At 37.7% G+C, this 15,455-nt stretch overlaps 1 protein-coding gene and 1 pseudogene across 1 annotated transcript in view; one reads left to right on the top strand and one right to left on the bottom strand.

Moving 5' to 3' along the window:
* Positions 1–3,034, bottom strand: part of Vps13a (vacuolar protein sorting 13 homolog A) — a 268,516-nt gene extending 265,482 nt beyond the window's left edge. The window contains 1 exon segment of the mRNA XM_047525841.1: positions 2,779–3,034. Coding sequence (XP_047381797.1) covers positions 2,779–2,878 — 100 coding nt within the window. The 5' untranslated portion in view covers positions 2,879–3,034.
* A 922-nt stretch (positions 3,035–3,956) lies between these two features.
* LOC124964615 (U6 snRNA-associated Sm-like protein LSm5) lies at positions 3,957–14,072 on the top strand (annotated as a pseudogene).
* Positions 14,073–15,455: the final 1,383 nt, after the last annotated feature.

Below are 15,455 nucleotides of genomic sequence, written 5' to 3'. Positions count from 1 at the left end.
TGTTTTTTAAACTTCTTTGTTCTTTTTAGATGTACATAACAGTAGAGGGTATTTTAACATATTATACATACATGGAGTCTAACTTCTAAATAGGATTTGATTCTTGAGGTTATATATGTTGTGGAGTTTCACTGGTTATGTATTCACATATGAACATAGGAAAGTTATGTTCAATTTGTTCTACTGTCTTTCCTATTCCCATCCCTTCCCTTTCCTTTCCTTCATTCCCCTTTGTCTAATCCAATGAACTCCTATTCTTCCCTCTCCCTCCTTTATTATGTGTTAACATTCACATGTCAGAGAGAACACTCAGCCTTTGGTTCTTTTGGGACTGGCTTATTTTACTTAGCAAGATAGTCTCCAGTTCCGACCATTTCCCAGCAATGCCATAATTTCATTCTTCTTTTTGCCTGAAGTATGTAATTTCTCATAAAGTTAAATACTCACTTATATGACCCCACAATTCCACTCTAAGGTATTTACTCAAGAGCAACAATTTATGTTTACACAAAACCTGTACATGAATATCACTCATAACTGCCAAAATTTGAAATATACTTCAATTGTCAAAAAGATAAACATATATAGTTCATCCAAAGAAAAAAAAACATTCACAGGTACAGGAATAAAATACTCATGTATGCAACACAAGGATGACTCTCAAATGCATTTTGTGTTAGAAGTGAAATTAAGAAGTCAGACTCAAAAGACCCCAAATCATGTAATTATATTTATATGACACTCTGAAAAAAGGCAAAATGACAGGGATAGAAACCGATCAGCAGTTACCTGGAGGTTGGGTGGGGTCAACTACAAAGAAGCAGAAGGAATTTGAGGGGCTTGATGGAACTCTTCTAGATTATTGTGAAGATGATACATGCCTCTTACCAAGTAAGTGTTTTAAATAAATAAATTCCTTGATAAATCACACTACGCAAACCCTCTCCTTAATGCAGAAGCACTGTTTCCCTACAAATAAGAGTACACCTTAACACTGGGGGCAGTGGTGCACACTTGTAATCCCCGAGGCTCTGAGGCTCCAGAGGCTGAGGCACTGAGGAAGGAGGATTATGAGTTCAAAGCCAGTCTCAGCAAAAGCAAGGTGCTAATCAACTCATTGAGACCCTGTCTCTAAATAAAATACAAAGAAACAGGGCTGGGGATATGGCACAGTGGCCAAGTGCCCCTGAGTTTAATCCCTGGTTACTCCCCACTGGAGGAAAAACAATACAACTTAAGTGTTTTTTAAGGCTTCTTTCTGAAGCATAATAAAGAGTCAACTTTTATTATTTTCACTTTGCAACTGAGAAGGAGCACAAATGAAACAATCTATAAGTTTCTGGTACTCCTAACAGAAGTTTGTGATAGTTTAGGTCCCTAATTTTTGAAGTCCACTCCATCACACTATTAGATGACAACAGTAGTTATAAAAGTTTTTAAAAAGTCAAACTAAATTACTTGTTTATATTATTATATAAATGAGAAGACTCCAGATAAACAAGTATTTTAGAAAAGGGCTGGAAATGTGCATATATCTGAAAACAAAGTACTTTAAGACATACTATTCACACAAACCTAACTTTGGCCTGAGAAATTCATTTCAAAAAGGAGTCTAATTTCCAATAGATTTTTAAAATAAATAAGGGTATAACACAAAACAGATGGAAGCACTAAAAATGAGGCTCTAAATAAGGTCAAGCACCACAGTATAGGAACACAAAATAAAGCTTTAGTCCTTCACCATCTAAGTAATGCAGATGCATGCATGTTCTTCCCTATCTTCTGGAGGTCTGACATGATGCCCAGACCATCTAGGTTTTGTTGTTGTTTTTGTTTTTTAATTTAGTAACACTCTGCCAATGTCACATTCTTCTGGGTCAGGCTGTCACTGAACACACAAGCAACCATCTAAAACAGTTATTCTGACTTGGCATTTTTCTCTCTTTTTGCAGTGCTGGGAATTGAACCCAGTGTTTCACACAAGCCAGGCAAGCACGCTACCGCTGAGCCACAACCGCCTGTAACCTCAGCAGCTCGAGAAGCTGAAGCAGGAGGATCCCAAGTTCAGACTCAGCAACTTGGCGAGGCCCTAAGTAACGTATGGAAACCCTGTCTCAAAATAAAAATTTTTAAAAAAGGGGGGGCTGAGGATGTGGCTAAGAGGTTAAGCGCCCCTGGGTTTTTTCGTTAACACACCCCCCCCCCAAATTACTCTGTTACAGGACTTTACTGTTAGCTACCAGCCCGAAGCCCAGGATGGTTAGGAGAAAATCCCAGGCGTTTAGCTAAACAACCAAGGCAGGGAAAGGAAGTAGGAGGGCGTATTCGGTCACAGCGCCTTGCCTTCACGTGCGAGAAAGCGTGCAAAACTCCGTGGGCACTCGCGAGCCTTCGTCATAACCCAAGGGGAAAATGACTGGGATCAGACCAAACCCAGAAGCATGTCGTCGTTTTCCCAGGCCAAATGCGCCGGATAAGGGCATGAAAAATGGGCGCCTCCGCGGAACCTGAACTCCTTAACGCATGGAGCCCACTGCTCCAAAACTGGGACCCTTTCACCCTGCACTCACGACCATTCCCCTTCTACCCTAAAAGCAAACAACTCGCGAGCTGCGGCCCGGGAACCGCCGCCCCGCTTTACATAACTTGAACGGCGAGGCGGACAGCGGCAGGTGGCAGCGCTGGGCTAGCCAGAAGCCTGAGGCCCCAAGAAGGCACGGCCCGGCGCAGGCAGCGAGGACCGGGAGGCAGGCGAGACGGATGGCGCGGCCTCGTTACCTTTCCAGATGCCCAAAGAGAGCTGGGACGTGTCCAGGTTCACCACATAGTCCCCCAAGAACCGGTTCAACACGTCCACAACCACCGACTCGAATACCATTTTCCTCAGCCGCGGAGGACACGGCGGCCGCCCTCTTATCCCGGGGCTCCGCCCTCGAGACCGCCCAGTTCACCGGCTCCGGGACGGCTCCGAACGTGGTGCTTCGGCCGCGGGCCGGAGACTGAGACCCAGCGCGAGCGCAGCAAGGGCGAAGGCGGCCGCTCTCACCGCGCGTGCGCAGCTCAGGCATGCGGGTCGGGGCGGGGCGTGGTGTAGAGCTGGGCGCGCTGCTCCAAGCGGAAGGGCGGCTGCGCGACCGCCAGCCCGGCGCGTGCCCCTTTAGCGCCAAACCCGGCTGGACGTCCGTCGGCCCCGCCTCCTCCTCATTGCCTAGCAACGGGACAAATGCTTGGTCTGCAAGACTTCTACCCCTCCCGGACCTGTAGTCCAAGGTGCGGACCTGCCACTCCGACTGGGCCCGGCACTGTGGCGCTACCCGCCAGGCAGGAACGCCCCTTCCCAGTCTGGTAAAGTGATAGCCCGCCCCCCGCCGCCCCATGCGAGCTGGAGGAGCTGCCCCTAAGTAAGGCCTGGCTGATTCCAACTCCTTCTCGGTTTGGCCGAAGTTTTCCCAAGGAGGTATGTCAGGGAGCAAGGCCCCCAGTCATCATTACAGATTGGGAAGGTTCTGCCAACCCGGGTATTTGGACGGTTTTACTGTCCCCTCCTTGTCGTCCGAGCCCCGGTGAGAACGCGCCACCCGCCCTCGAGATGCCTTAATTTCCCTAACTGCAAATTGGGACTGGGCGTAGTGATCGAAAGTAAACTCAGGAATGGCATTGCACGCCCCTTTCCCTACAACTGTCATTGGCATAATTGGACTTTTTTTTTTTTTTCCTGTCGTTTTTGGGAGCCGCCTTTCGTTCCAAAGAGTGGCAGGTTTCTCACAGATACAAAAAGTCAGCCAGTTCAGAAACTGCAGAGTTCCTCAAAGGAATACTAAGTGCTTCCTCCGATATTCACTGCCCACTAAACCGCCCCCCCCCCGCCCGAGACACACACACACCCTGCGAGCTTTACAAAGTGAGTGACTGTTTTGGAGAACTCTGACCCGGGAACAGATTCGGGGTTGGGCAGGTAGAAGAACATTCAAGATGCAGTTAGGATAATAGACCTTCCTTATTCAGTGGTGGCCACAGCCTCCAGCCTTCAGCTTCAGTTTCAGGCCCCATTTTTGTTCCCATTAGCCCACTTCATCCCGAGTGTTTTCCATAGGCCCTTTTTATATATGCAGTTCAAAGAAGGAACACTACCAACAGGTTATGTAGGGGTTACGGGGCGGTCGCATGCTCACAAGTTAATGTTTATGACCTTGAGTATATAAGCTGAATCAGTGTTTCTGACCTTGACTAACCTAACATAGTAGGTTACCAACCCTGCCTACACACTAAAAACAACACAGCCTGCTGAAAATCTCGGTGAGGGAAACTAACTAAAGCCATTTTGGGGCCTGCCCCAACACTGATCTAAAATAAGTTAAAATTAGAATTCTTTCAACCCTGTCTCTTGGGGTTTATAACACCCCAAAGACCTGCGATCTCACTAGATGTGAGATCTGGAGAAGATGAGTCATTATCTTCTTACCAGTTTCAGATGTATAAGTATACTTTGAACTTCTCTGCACAATGACTTCTGTTGCTTTCTGTATCATATTACTAAATTTTGGGTATAGTCACCAGGGTTTCAAATTTAAAGGTTTATCTTTGCAAGTAGAATGGTAGCAAGAACAGTGTAAAATTTTATTTTACAAGAATTTATGAATTGTTTTCATACAATTTTATATTTGAAGGGCCTTTATAAGGCTTCCAGTTCAACCTCTAGGTCTTAAAGATAAGGAAGCAGAGCTCTTAGGGACTTCTCCAGAGTCACACAGAACTAGAAGTTGGCCTTTCTAACAGACCTTACTCAGTGGTGGATGTCTAAAGCACTGCTCCTGCTCTCTTGCATTTGGCTTACATTAGAAATCTACTTCAGGATGCTGGCCAGCCACTTCTGGCTTAGTCACTACCTGCTGCTGCTAAAGATAAGTGTATAGGACAAGTGTAATGCAGCTACTGCCTTTAGAGTTCATGGACAAGTGTATATGATCAAGAATTCACATTGTGATGAATAATAAGGAAATTGTTGGGATGCTTCTAGGATTGACTTTGTCATTATGGTGCTGGAAGATGTCACTGAGTTTGATATCAGAAGGAAGAAAGATTACTAAATTAGATAAGACTTTGTTAAATGGAAATAATATAACAATGTTGGTTCCCAGAGGACAGGAAGTATGAACGAATTTCCTTGACTTCTAGATTCCATTTTGTTTTATAGATTTTTAAAAATGATTTAAATGTTTTTAAAATAGATTTTTAAGTCTTTTAAAGTTTAGATTCTCTATGGATAATTTTCCCATTAAAGGGAAATGTTTTCAAGATGTATGACCATTTTTCCAAGTTAATCATGATTATCTTGGAAAAAGAATACGTGAGTTTGTTCTTTGATGACTTAAAAGTTAAGGTGTTTTGGTTAAAAAAAGAAAGAAATCTGTCTCAGAATATCTGTATGGAGAAACTAATAGAGGTGAAGATGCCCTAATGAGGTATTTTGCTACTATTAATAAGAAGCCAGATGTACAGTTGCCACAAAATTCCATTGTTATATCTACCATCATAAATGTAAAGTTGCAAGAACTTCCAGAATTCACTCTAAAAATGAATCATTAAGTATCTTGAAAACACTTAATATTGGTTTTCTACAATCCAGGAAAATCCTATGGAATTGGAAAAAGGAAAGTGTGCTGCTGAAAAACTAGAAGTCTGACCATTTATTTGCTAAACAACACTGAAAAAAATCTGCCGAAGAAAGTTTAGGAATAAATAAAAATTTATATTGTAACTGAATCCTGTTTCTAGTATTAGGTGGTAAATCATGTCCTGTTACTCAAACATATTATTTGCATTCAGTCCTTGTGTTGCCTAATCCATCCAAGGGAAGTTGCAGTTAAAAATATATTTATGTTATCATGAAAAACAAAAGTGCATTCATTAAACCAAATTTCTGTTGGACCTTGAAAAATAAGCCCAAGGACTACTAAGAAAAAAGTTCAAGTTTCAAATTTGGGAATATGTCTTTGTAAATTGTTCTTCTTCCAGATGATAATTAAAATGTTATACTTCATTGTTTGATCAGATGGGAAAAGCAGGGAAAAGCACTCAAAGAACCCCAAACTACAGTATCATCTAATTTGCAATAAATCTCTAACTTTTGCAGGTAGAACTTGTTTATGTTTAGTTTCTATGTATGAAGTTATGTGCGGTAATGATCTTGAACTTTTTTTCAGTGAATCTTAATCCTCTGTCCACAATTAAACATCTTTGGTGTGCTGCTTGGCCTTATCACCCCCATTTAAGGTCAGTTTTGTAGTAGCAGGCTAGATGGATTGCAAAACCATTGAAGCAGACCATGTTCCTAAAATGTGTCCTGGAGAAAGAGGGCCATTTACGACCTGCCCACACAGAGCCTTGCACTCTGTCTCAGCTAATGGATTAAAAATTATAAACAATAAAAAGTTACTTGGATATATGTATTTCATATATATTCTTTTTTTCGCAGTACTGGGGATTGAACCCAGTGGGGGCCTTGAGCTTGTGAGGCAAACACTCTACCAACTGAGCTATATCCCCAGCCCACATGTATTTCAATCTTTAAAAGAAAAGAAAAAGAAGTGTTTCAAAAGCATAGTTGAGAAACTTAGAAGAAACTTACTTAGACAATGCAGGTAGAAATGTAAATTGACACAATTTAAAGGCAATTTGTAAACATCAGCAAACACACACACACATGACTTTTGACTCAGCAATCCCACTTCTAGAGATTTGATCTAAAAAATTATAAAAATCCTAATAATAGCCCTATATTCACTAAAGCTTTGTTTATAGCAGAAAAAAATCATAAACAATGATTAAATATCTACTAATAAGGAAGCTACTTAAGTAAACACACATACACCACATTACTATGCAGGCATTAAAATGATAGGGAAGGATGCAGTAACATATGCTTATAAGAAACAAGATGCAAAATAGTATCACACCAACTGTGTAAATTGTATAAATTCTGGATGTGTTTTTAAGTATGCAAAGAATATATTTACATAAATACAGAAATCTAGAAGTATGCTCACCAAATATAACTACTGTTAGTAGTTATTTCTAGATCATAAGTTTTTGTTAATGAGCATTTTCTGTGTTCTTTGAAGTTTTTTTTAACTCAGTATGTATTAATTTGTTCTAACCTGGTGAAGAGGAATGTGTTAGAAATTTTACTATATTGTATGTTATTTTATAACTGGGAAAAGTATATATGCACATGGACAAATTATTCTCCCTAGAATTAGAGTCAACTGAAATCCGTGAGTATGGTCCCAACCTTGTTGGAGTATTGATATGAAGAGGGATAAGAACTTTTAAAATTCTACCAAAAGACACGTAGACATTTCCCAAAGAGAGTATACAGATGGCAAATAAGTACATGAAAATATGTTCAATGTTATTAGCCATTGGAGAAATGAAACTTAAAATTTCAATGAGATATCAGAATATCTTATCCTATTTACCTGTCAGAATGGTTTAAATAGTGATAACAACAAATGCTGGTGAGGACAAGAATTTGGATTATTCATGTATTGGAGACGGAAATGTGAAATGATATACCCACTCTGGAAAATAGGCAGTTTATACAAAAACTAAACATGTACCTACCATATAAACCACTCCTAGACATTTATCCCAAAGAAGTGAAAACACATGTTCACACAAAAACCCATACATGAAAGTTTATATAGCAGCTTTATTCATAGTCAAAGCTAGAAGCAACACATTTGTTTTCAACTGCTGAATGGATATATTGTGGTTCCTCCATAATATGAAATAACAGTAATAAAAAGAAATGAACTACCAATACATGCAAAAATTGCATGAATCTCAGGAAAATTATGTTGCTGAAATTATTATCCCCATTTATAAAACATTTTTTAAATGGGATTGGAGTGTAGTTAAGTGGTAGACTGTTGTCTAGCATGCACAAGGTCCAGGTTTCAAACCCCAACATTGAAAAAAGAGAAAAAGAACTTGAAACAAAACTACAGAAATGGAAAACAGATTAGTGGTTGCTAAAGGTATGAGTATGAGGTATGAGTTTAGGTATGAGTAGGGGGTAGGTGTGACTACAAATGGATAGAAGGTTAGGTATGAACCAAAGGGATAGGTGTGCTACAATTAAGAAGCAGGAAACTGTCTTATCTTTATGGTACACTCCTGAATCTTGATTGCAATAGTAGCTACATTAAACTATACACACAAAGAAGTGCATATAAAACTGATAAAATCTGAATAAGCACCACAGATGGTACGGATGTGTTTATTTCCACATTTTGATGTTGTGTGATAGTTAAGATAATTACTATTGGGGGAAACTGGGTAATGGTACATGGAATTTTCTTGAAGTTATTATTATTATGGGGGGCGGGTACCAGGGATTCAACTCAGGGGCACTCAGTCACATCCCCAGCCCTATTTTGTATTTTATTTAGAGACAGGGTCTCACTGAGTTGCTTTGGTTGAGATTGGCTTTGAACTTTGGCTGAGACTGGCTTTGAACTCCCAATCCTCCTGCCTCAGCCTCCAGAGCCACTGGGATTACAAGTGTGCACCACACTTCCATCTTCCTTGTAATGATTTTTACAACTTCCTATGAATCTATAATTATTTTAAAATAATTCTTTAAAGGATATGTTAATTTGAGGTCAACTAGGAGTTGCCTAAAGAAAAAATGAGATGAGTTTAAGAGAGGCCATATGATGCTTTGTATCTCTGCATAGGGTACTTGGTAAATTATTCAAGAAGGAAAAGTATCTGAATGTGGTCCCTTATCAGAATTATTAAAATATCAATCACTATGTGGTCTCCATTAAAATACTTGAAAAGGGAATGTAAAGTAAGGGATTTTAAGCACTTCCCTCTGCCTTTAATTATCTAAAACAATAGACCTCTTTTCAGATAGAGGGCCCCAAATGCTCATATCCATTAATATTTGCTGATGTCAGATTTTTACATGGTTGATTTTACAGGACTGGTTGTTTGTTAATCAGGTTCGTATCCAAATGTCATCTAATCAGAGTTTTCTCTGACCTCTTAGTCTTGGCAGTCACACTTGGTGAAATCACTTTAGCAGCACCTCTATATAGCTCGCATTTTCTCCGACACTTGCAGAATCAGCATCATATCATTATCTCCAAAGACATCAGAACCAACCTCATCATTTTCCATCCTCAAAACTCAGAAACACAGGCCAATCAAACAGCCCCACCTTGGAAGTCTGAGTATCAGCTGGAAGGTTCCACTGACTGTCTAGCTGTCCCTTTGCTCACTCAACCCTTGAGGTATATCCTTGATATCTTGGAGCATATCTTCACCCTTTCATTATGTGACTTTCTATCTAGTTAATAATTCTGTATATACCTATTGTTAAGAGGAGGAGAGTCTGTGCCAAAGATATTTGGCTTGAGCGATGGGAGCAATATCCATCAAAAAGAATAAATGCAAATTATGGATGAAGAGAGAAGCCAGTCAGTAACGGCCAGTCTATAAATGGATAATGAGTCCAAGGGTCGGGCACTCAGATGATCAAGAATAAGTCAGGCAGTGAAGTGTGAGGCGTGTCAAGGTGAAGGATGCAGAGAAGTGGTAAGAATCTGTTCCTAATTATTCTGTGGCACAAGACCAGTGAAGTTAGGTAGCTTATTATGAACTGGATCCCCTAATATCACTCTTGCTTGTTCAGACCAGACAATCTCCCCATTTGTCTAAGTCACATTCTTGACTTAGACAGAATGTGAAAGATCTCCCAGAAATGAACTCTGCTGACTGGACTTTCGAATATTGACTACCATCTCAATTTCCTGCCTCTGTTTTCTTTCCTTCCTTTGTAAACCATTGACTGAACAGGCCTATTGAACTTTGTATGATGCCACTTCTGTTAAGCTGTCTCCCAGAGCCTGGTCATGATTTCAATGTGCATTTGTTAGTTCAGCCTCCATGATTCTGCCTTGCCCACCTTACACAATCTGATAGTATAAGAAAACTGAAATAAACAAGACAGAGTAGTGGGGGAAACTCCCAAAGTTAAAGAGCAGCCAGGAGATCATTGTTGAGATTTAGACAAGAAGTAATTATGAATCTTGACAGGGCCCTGAGCATTAAATAAGTAGAAAAGGCATAGATGTGATAGAGGTCATAAAGGTGGAATTTACCAGCTTGGAGACTAATTAACTGTGGTGGATTAGGTAGACTAACTCATCTAAAGATGGTATTATTCATAATAACTGGAATGTGAAAATAAGGCATTGGTTTTGTGGAAAATGATAAGAAGTTCTGTATTTGGTAGGGCACATGGGATTTCAAAACTAACAAAATAGGATGGAGTATAATTTAAAATTCAGAAGGAAATATTTAATGATAGTTAGAAATTAAGGAATGTGTTCCAGTGAGAGTCCAGGACAAGAGATGAATATTTGGAAGTTCCCTACACAGAAGTAATCATTGATACACAAAGTATAGATGACACTCTGGAATGAAAAATGGTTGAGAGCTCGGTGCAGTGGCACATGCCTGTAATTCCAAAAATTTGGGATGCTGAGGCAGGATTGCAAGTTTAAGACCAGCCACAGTAACTTAGTGAAGCCCTAAGGACTGAACCATGTAGCTCAGTGGTACAGCAACCCTGAGTTCAATTCCCACTACCAAAAAGTAAAAATAAGAAAGAGAGAGAATTGTAGAGAAAGAAAAGCAAAACCAAAAGGACTGGAATAGGGAAGAAACTCACCTTTGGAGAGTAGCCAAACAAACATGAGGAATCCTGCAACATAAGACAATGTACCTGGGGTGCAATGACATAGAAATCCGAGGATTTATAGGAGAAAGGAGGTGGTCAGCAATATAAAAATCAGAGAGATACCAAAAAAAGATAAAAATTCTGAAAACTAAAATGAATTAGCTATTAGGAAATGCAAGCAAGTTTATTTGATCCACCCAAGATGTTGCTATGACTTGAATGCATTCCTTGGAAGTTGCTGTGTTGAAACTTAATCCCAAATAAATATGTTAATGGAATTTGAAAGTGGGGTCTTTGGGAGATAAGTAAGATTAGATGATGTTATGTTCCTATGTTGGCATTAGTGGCTCTGAGGAAGAGACCTGAGCTTGCACACTTGTGCTGTCTTGCCATGTGATGCCCTCCAACACATTTTTGTGTGACAAGAAGGCCCTCACCAGATGCTTGCCCATGCTGGTAGACTTCAGAGCCTCCAGAATCATGAGCCACATAAACCTCTGTTTATAAATTACCCCCATCTATGGTCTTCAATTACAGCAACAAAAAATTAACTAAGATGTCTAACAAAAGTTATTTTTTAATTTTTTTTGTTGTAGGTGGACATAATACCTTTATTTTATTCTTATGTGGTGCTGAGGATTGAACTCAGGACCTCATGCATGCTAGGAGAGTGTGCCACGACTGAGCCACAACCCCAGCCCCAAAAGTTATTTTTAAAATCATGAATAGAGAACAGACTTTAATTTCAAAAATAGTTATTAGCCAATTTGAGATTCATCTTTAGTAGTGGTGCTTTTATATTTAAAAAATCAAGTTCATGTCCACACTTAATATATACTTAAACATACACAGTTTCTTCAATATTAATATAAATATTCATGGTCAATGAAGTTCAGTAACACACTTTTTTGTATATTTGCAGTATTTTAATTCTTATTGTTCTAGTATATGCTCTTATCAGAACAATACAACATCATTTCTGATAAGAATCTTAACTGATCTTCAATCGAACAATCTCTTCTAAATATTCTATTTTCTGACTGCCTAATCACAGTTTATGTCTCAGCATTATTTATTTAGCAATCACTTGCTTGGAAATATACTAGTGTATAAAGTGATGGTTAATTAACTGTATATAAAACTGCTTCCTAAGTTTATGTATTTCTATCAATCTTGATGAGACCTGCCATTAATGACATCATATACATGTATGTGGATTTATGTGGATTTATGAGAAATTCTTTACGTAGTCTGCATACACATGCACACACAGAGATGTATTGTAGATGTTACAATATAATTACTTTAATAAGTAATGTTTTCCATGTAAAATAGAAAATTCATAGAAAATATGAACTTACAGAATCACATATAAAGGATAGATTTATAATTATGAAAAAGAATATGAATACAATTGAATTATTTAGTTCAACAGTCACATATTCAGTTAAACCTATTCATATCAGAAATTTTCCAGTATTCATATTTTATAAACATTTTCCTCAAAACAAATTCAGAATGTTCTTGGTATCTCTTCCTTAAAAATAATGATGGTGTCTTTCCACTGTTAAAACCAAAGTCCCTATCAATTAATTATCACATTTATTCTGTTATTATACATTCTGCTTTTATATCCAGGGAAATTCAGAATCAGAGACACTACCATGGTTTTATTAACATTAAATGACTTGAGTCAGATAGTCAGCTACTGAATCCAACTGCTGGAGCTTTCCCTCCAGGAAGTCAGGAGAGCACCATCTAGTGGAACTTTTTATATAAAATCCTTCTGAAAGAGTCTTTGAATTGAAATCACCAATTTTTAAGACAAACTTTTTTTGTAAGTGATATTGATTATAAACTAAATCTTACATACTCAAACTAAATTCTAAACATCTTTTTAACTAAAGGTCCGATCAGAATTGCAACATCGTTAATGTCAATTTATGGCATTTTAACTATATCTGTATCTATATATCTATATCTATATATATATATTTTTTTACAATTTCACTAATTTTATTTCATTAATTTTTCAGGATATGCCATGTTCTCTACAGAAGAGGAAAACTGCATAGAAACATAAGGCAGCAAGCGATGACCTGTTAGCATTTTAGAGCACTGTTCCATGGTGATTTGTAATGTTTTCTTCCTTCTGATGACTAGCCCTAAACACTTCCCAATTCTTTTCACACAGGAATAACCATCCAAAGTGGGGAAACAACCAGTTCTCTCAGATGACAGCAGAGATCTTAGAGGACCCAGATGTTTCTTTGTTGATCCTTCTAGTAAAGTCTAGCTTTAACCACATTTTTTACTACTAAATTGGTTTCTCTCCCATTTCAGTATTAATTATGGCATACTAAGGATTTCTTGCTTTATATGTGGATTTATACCTTTTTAAAAAAATCTAAATTGACTGCAACTTTGTGGTATTGAATACAAATTTGGCTTTTCTTCCACATGATATTGTTAGTAGATCAGTTTTTAAACAAAGATTTGATTCTATTTACTGAGTATGTCAGGCATTTGCACTAGTATCTCAGGAGGTTCAAAAGATTAATGTATAGGACTTCATTTAATCTTTTAGTGGCCATGCCCAGTACAAACTGGCTTTTTCTCTAATTGCATAAAATTCATTAATTCATCTTGTATGAAAATAAAAACTTGGTGACTAACTCAGCTTGAAATACTGATTTCATCGTCAGACTAGAGATCCTATAAACAATGTGAACAACAAAATGTAGATACTGTGTCCTTTTGGAGTACTTCATCAATACATAAAAGTGGTCACAGCACCATATGGTCGATGGGGATACAAATTCATAATTTCCATCTGAGTTCTCATCACTTTTGTTTGCTTATTCCCCTACTTATTTTTCTATTTTGTTCCTTTTAACTTCCATTCATCAGATTTCCCCAAATGATCCCTCCTCATGTTAAAATCTCTCAAATAATCTCCTAATCAAGGAGGCTTCCTTCAACCACCCAATCAAAAAAAGCATCAGCTCCATCTCTACCTCTACTTTATGTCATTATTTTCATAGTTTTATTTTCTCTTACAGTACTTATCATTTCAGTCATTCTGATAGGTGTGCATTTCTCTAATGGCTGATGCTATTGAACATCTTTTTATATCTTTTTATGTGCTTATTGATCATCTGCATTATTTTTTCAGTGAAATATTTATTTTTAATTTTTGATCATATTTGGATTGTTGGCTTTTTAAACTACATCAAGGTTTCTTCATATATTCTAGATATAGTCCTTTGTCAGATATGTGTTTCACAAATATCTTCTCCTAGTTGGTAGCTTGTCTTTTCAATCTTTAAACAAAACATTTGGAAAAAAACTTAAATATTTTTTATTTTCTCTCTTTTTGTGGGGGAGGGTACTGGAAATTGAACTCAGGGGTATTTCACTACTGAGCATATCCCCAGTCCTTTTTTTAAAAAACTATTTTTTTTGAAAGAGGGTCTTCCCAAGTTGCTGAGGCTGGTCTTGACTTGCAATCCTCTTGCCTCAGCCTCCTGAGTCACTGGTGTGTGCACCATGCCTGGAAAAATGTTTTTAGTTTTGATGTAGTTCATTTATCAAATTTTCCTTTTATGGATTTTGCTTGTGGTATCAAGTATAAGAAATCTTGATAGATCCTAAATCTAGATCCTAAAGATTTACTCTTATGTTTTAAACTAAAAGTTTTATAGTTTTACATTTTACATTAAAGTCTACATTCATTTTACCTGCATTTTGTATTGTCTCATGACTTAAGTAGAAGTCTTCACTCCCTTCTCTCCTGCCCATGGATGTCAGATTGCTCCAGTATTATTTGTTGTAAAGTCTATCTTTCCAACATTGAATTGCCTTTGCATTTTTATCAGAATTGTCCTAAGTATATTTGTGTGGGTCTATTTCTAGGTTTTCTACCCAATACTCCTTAAAAGAATACAATAAAACCCAACATGAAACAATATGATATCACAAACAATGTCCATCATCTAACCAAAATTTACTCCTGTGGTTTGAATGTGTGTGCCCCTCAAATATTCATGTGGTGAACCCTAATACCAAGATGACAGTATTAGAAAATGAGGGCTCTGATAGATGATAATCTATTATTGTTCCCACTTCACAGAAAAAAAAATAAAACACTTCTCACCCACAAAATCAATAGAACTAAAAAGATCAATCTTACTGAGAGTTTTGAAGAAAATGGTGAATGTGTAACTGCAGATGCCCCTGATGATTATGGAAATTGATACAATCTTTCTCAATGTTCCTTTAATAGCATATGTCAAAAAACCTTTAAAATATGTTTAACCTGCACCAATAAAATCTACTTTTAGCAAGTTATTCTGAAAAAAAATACCATTTATGAAATCCTTCCTAATGAGCTAGGCACATTAATAGGTACTTACATACATTAAATATTTAATTCTTACAACTTCTTTTTAAGCAGATACTTTTACAATTGAGGAAATTACATAATTTTTAAGTAATAAAGATCAAACAGCTGAAATAGAAGTTTGTACACAAGTCTCTTAGATTTTTAGGAAAAAATGGGCATATAAGCACATGTGTAAAGAATAAGGATGTTCACTGCAAAGTTTATAATAAAATGGGAAATCGTGTTCGTTAAATTCATTAATAGGGACATTGTAATGTATACTGTAGTCATTCAAATGATCATATCAATTTTAAAATA

The sequence above is a fragment of the Sciurus carolinensis genome, chromosome 14, assembly GCF_902686445.1.
Source record: "Sciurus carolinensis chromosome 14, mSciCar1.2, whole genome shotgun sequence".
NCBI lineage: Eukaryota > Metazoa > Chordata > Mammalia > Rodentia > Sciuridae > Sciurus > Sciurus carolinensis.
This window is presented reverse-complemented; position numbering and strand designations above follow the sequence as displayed.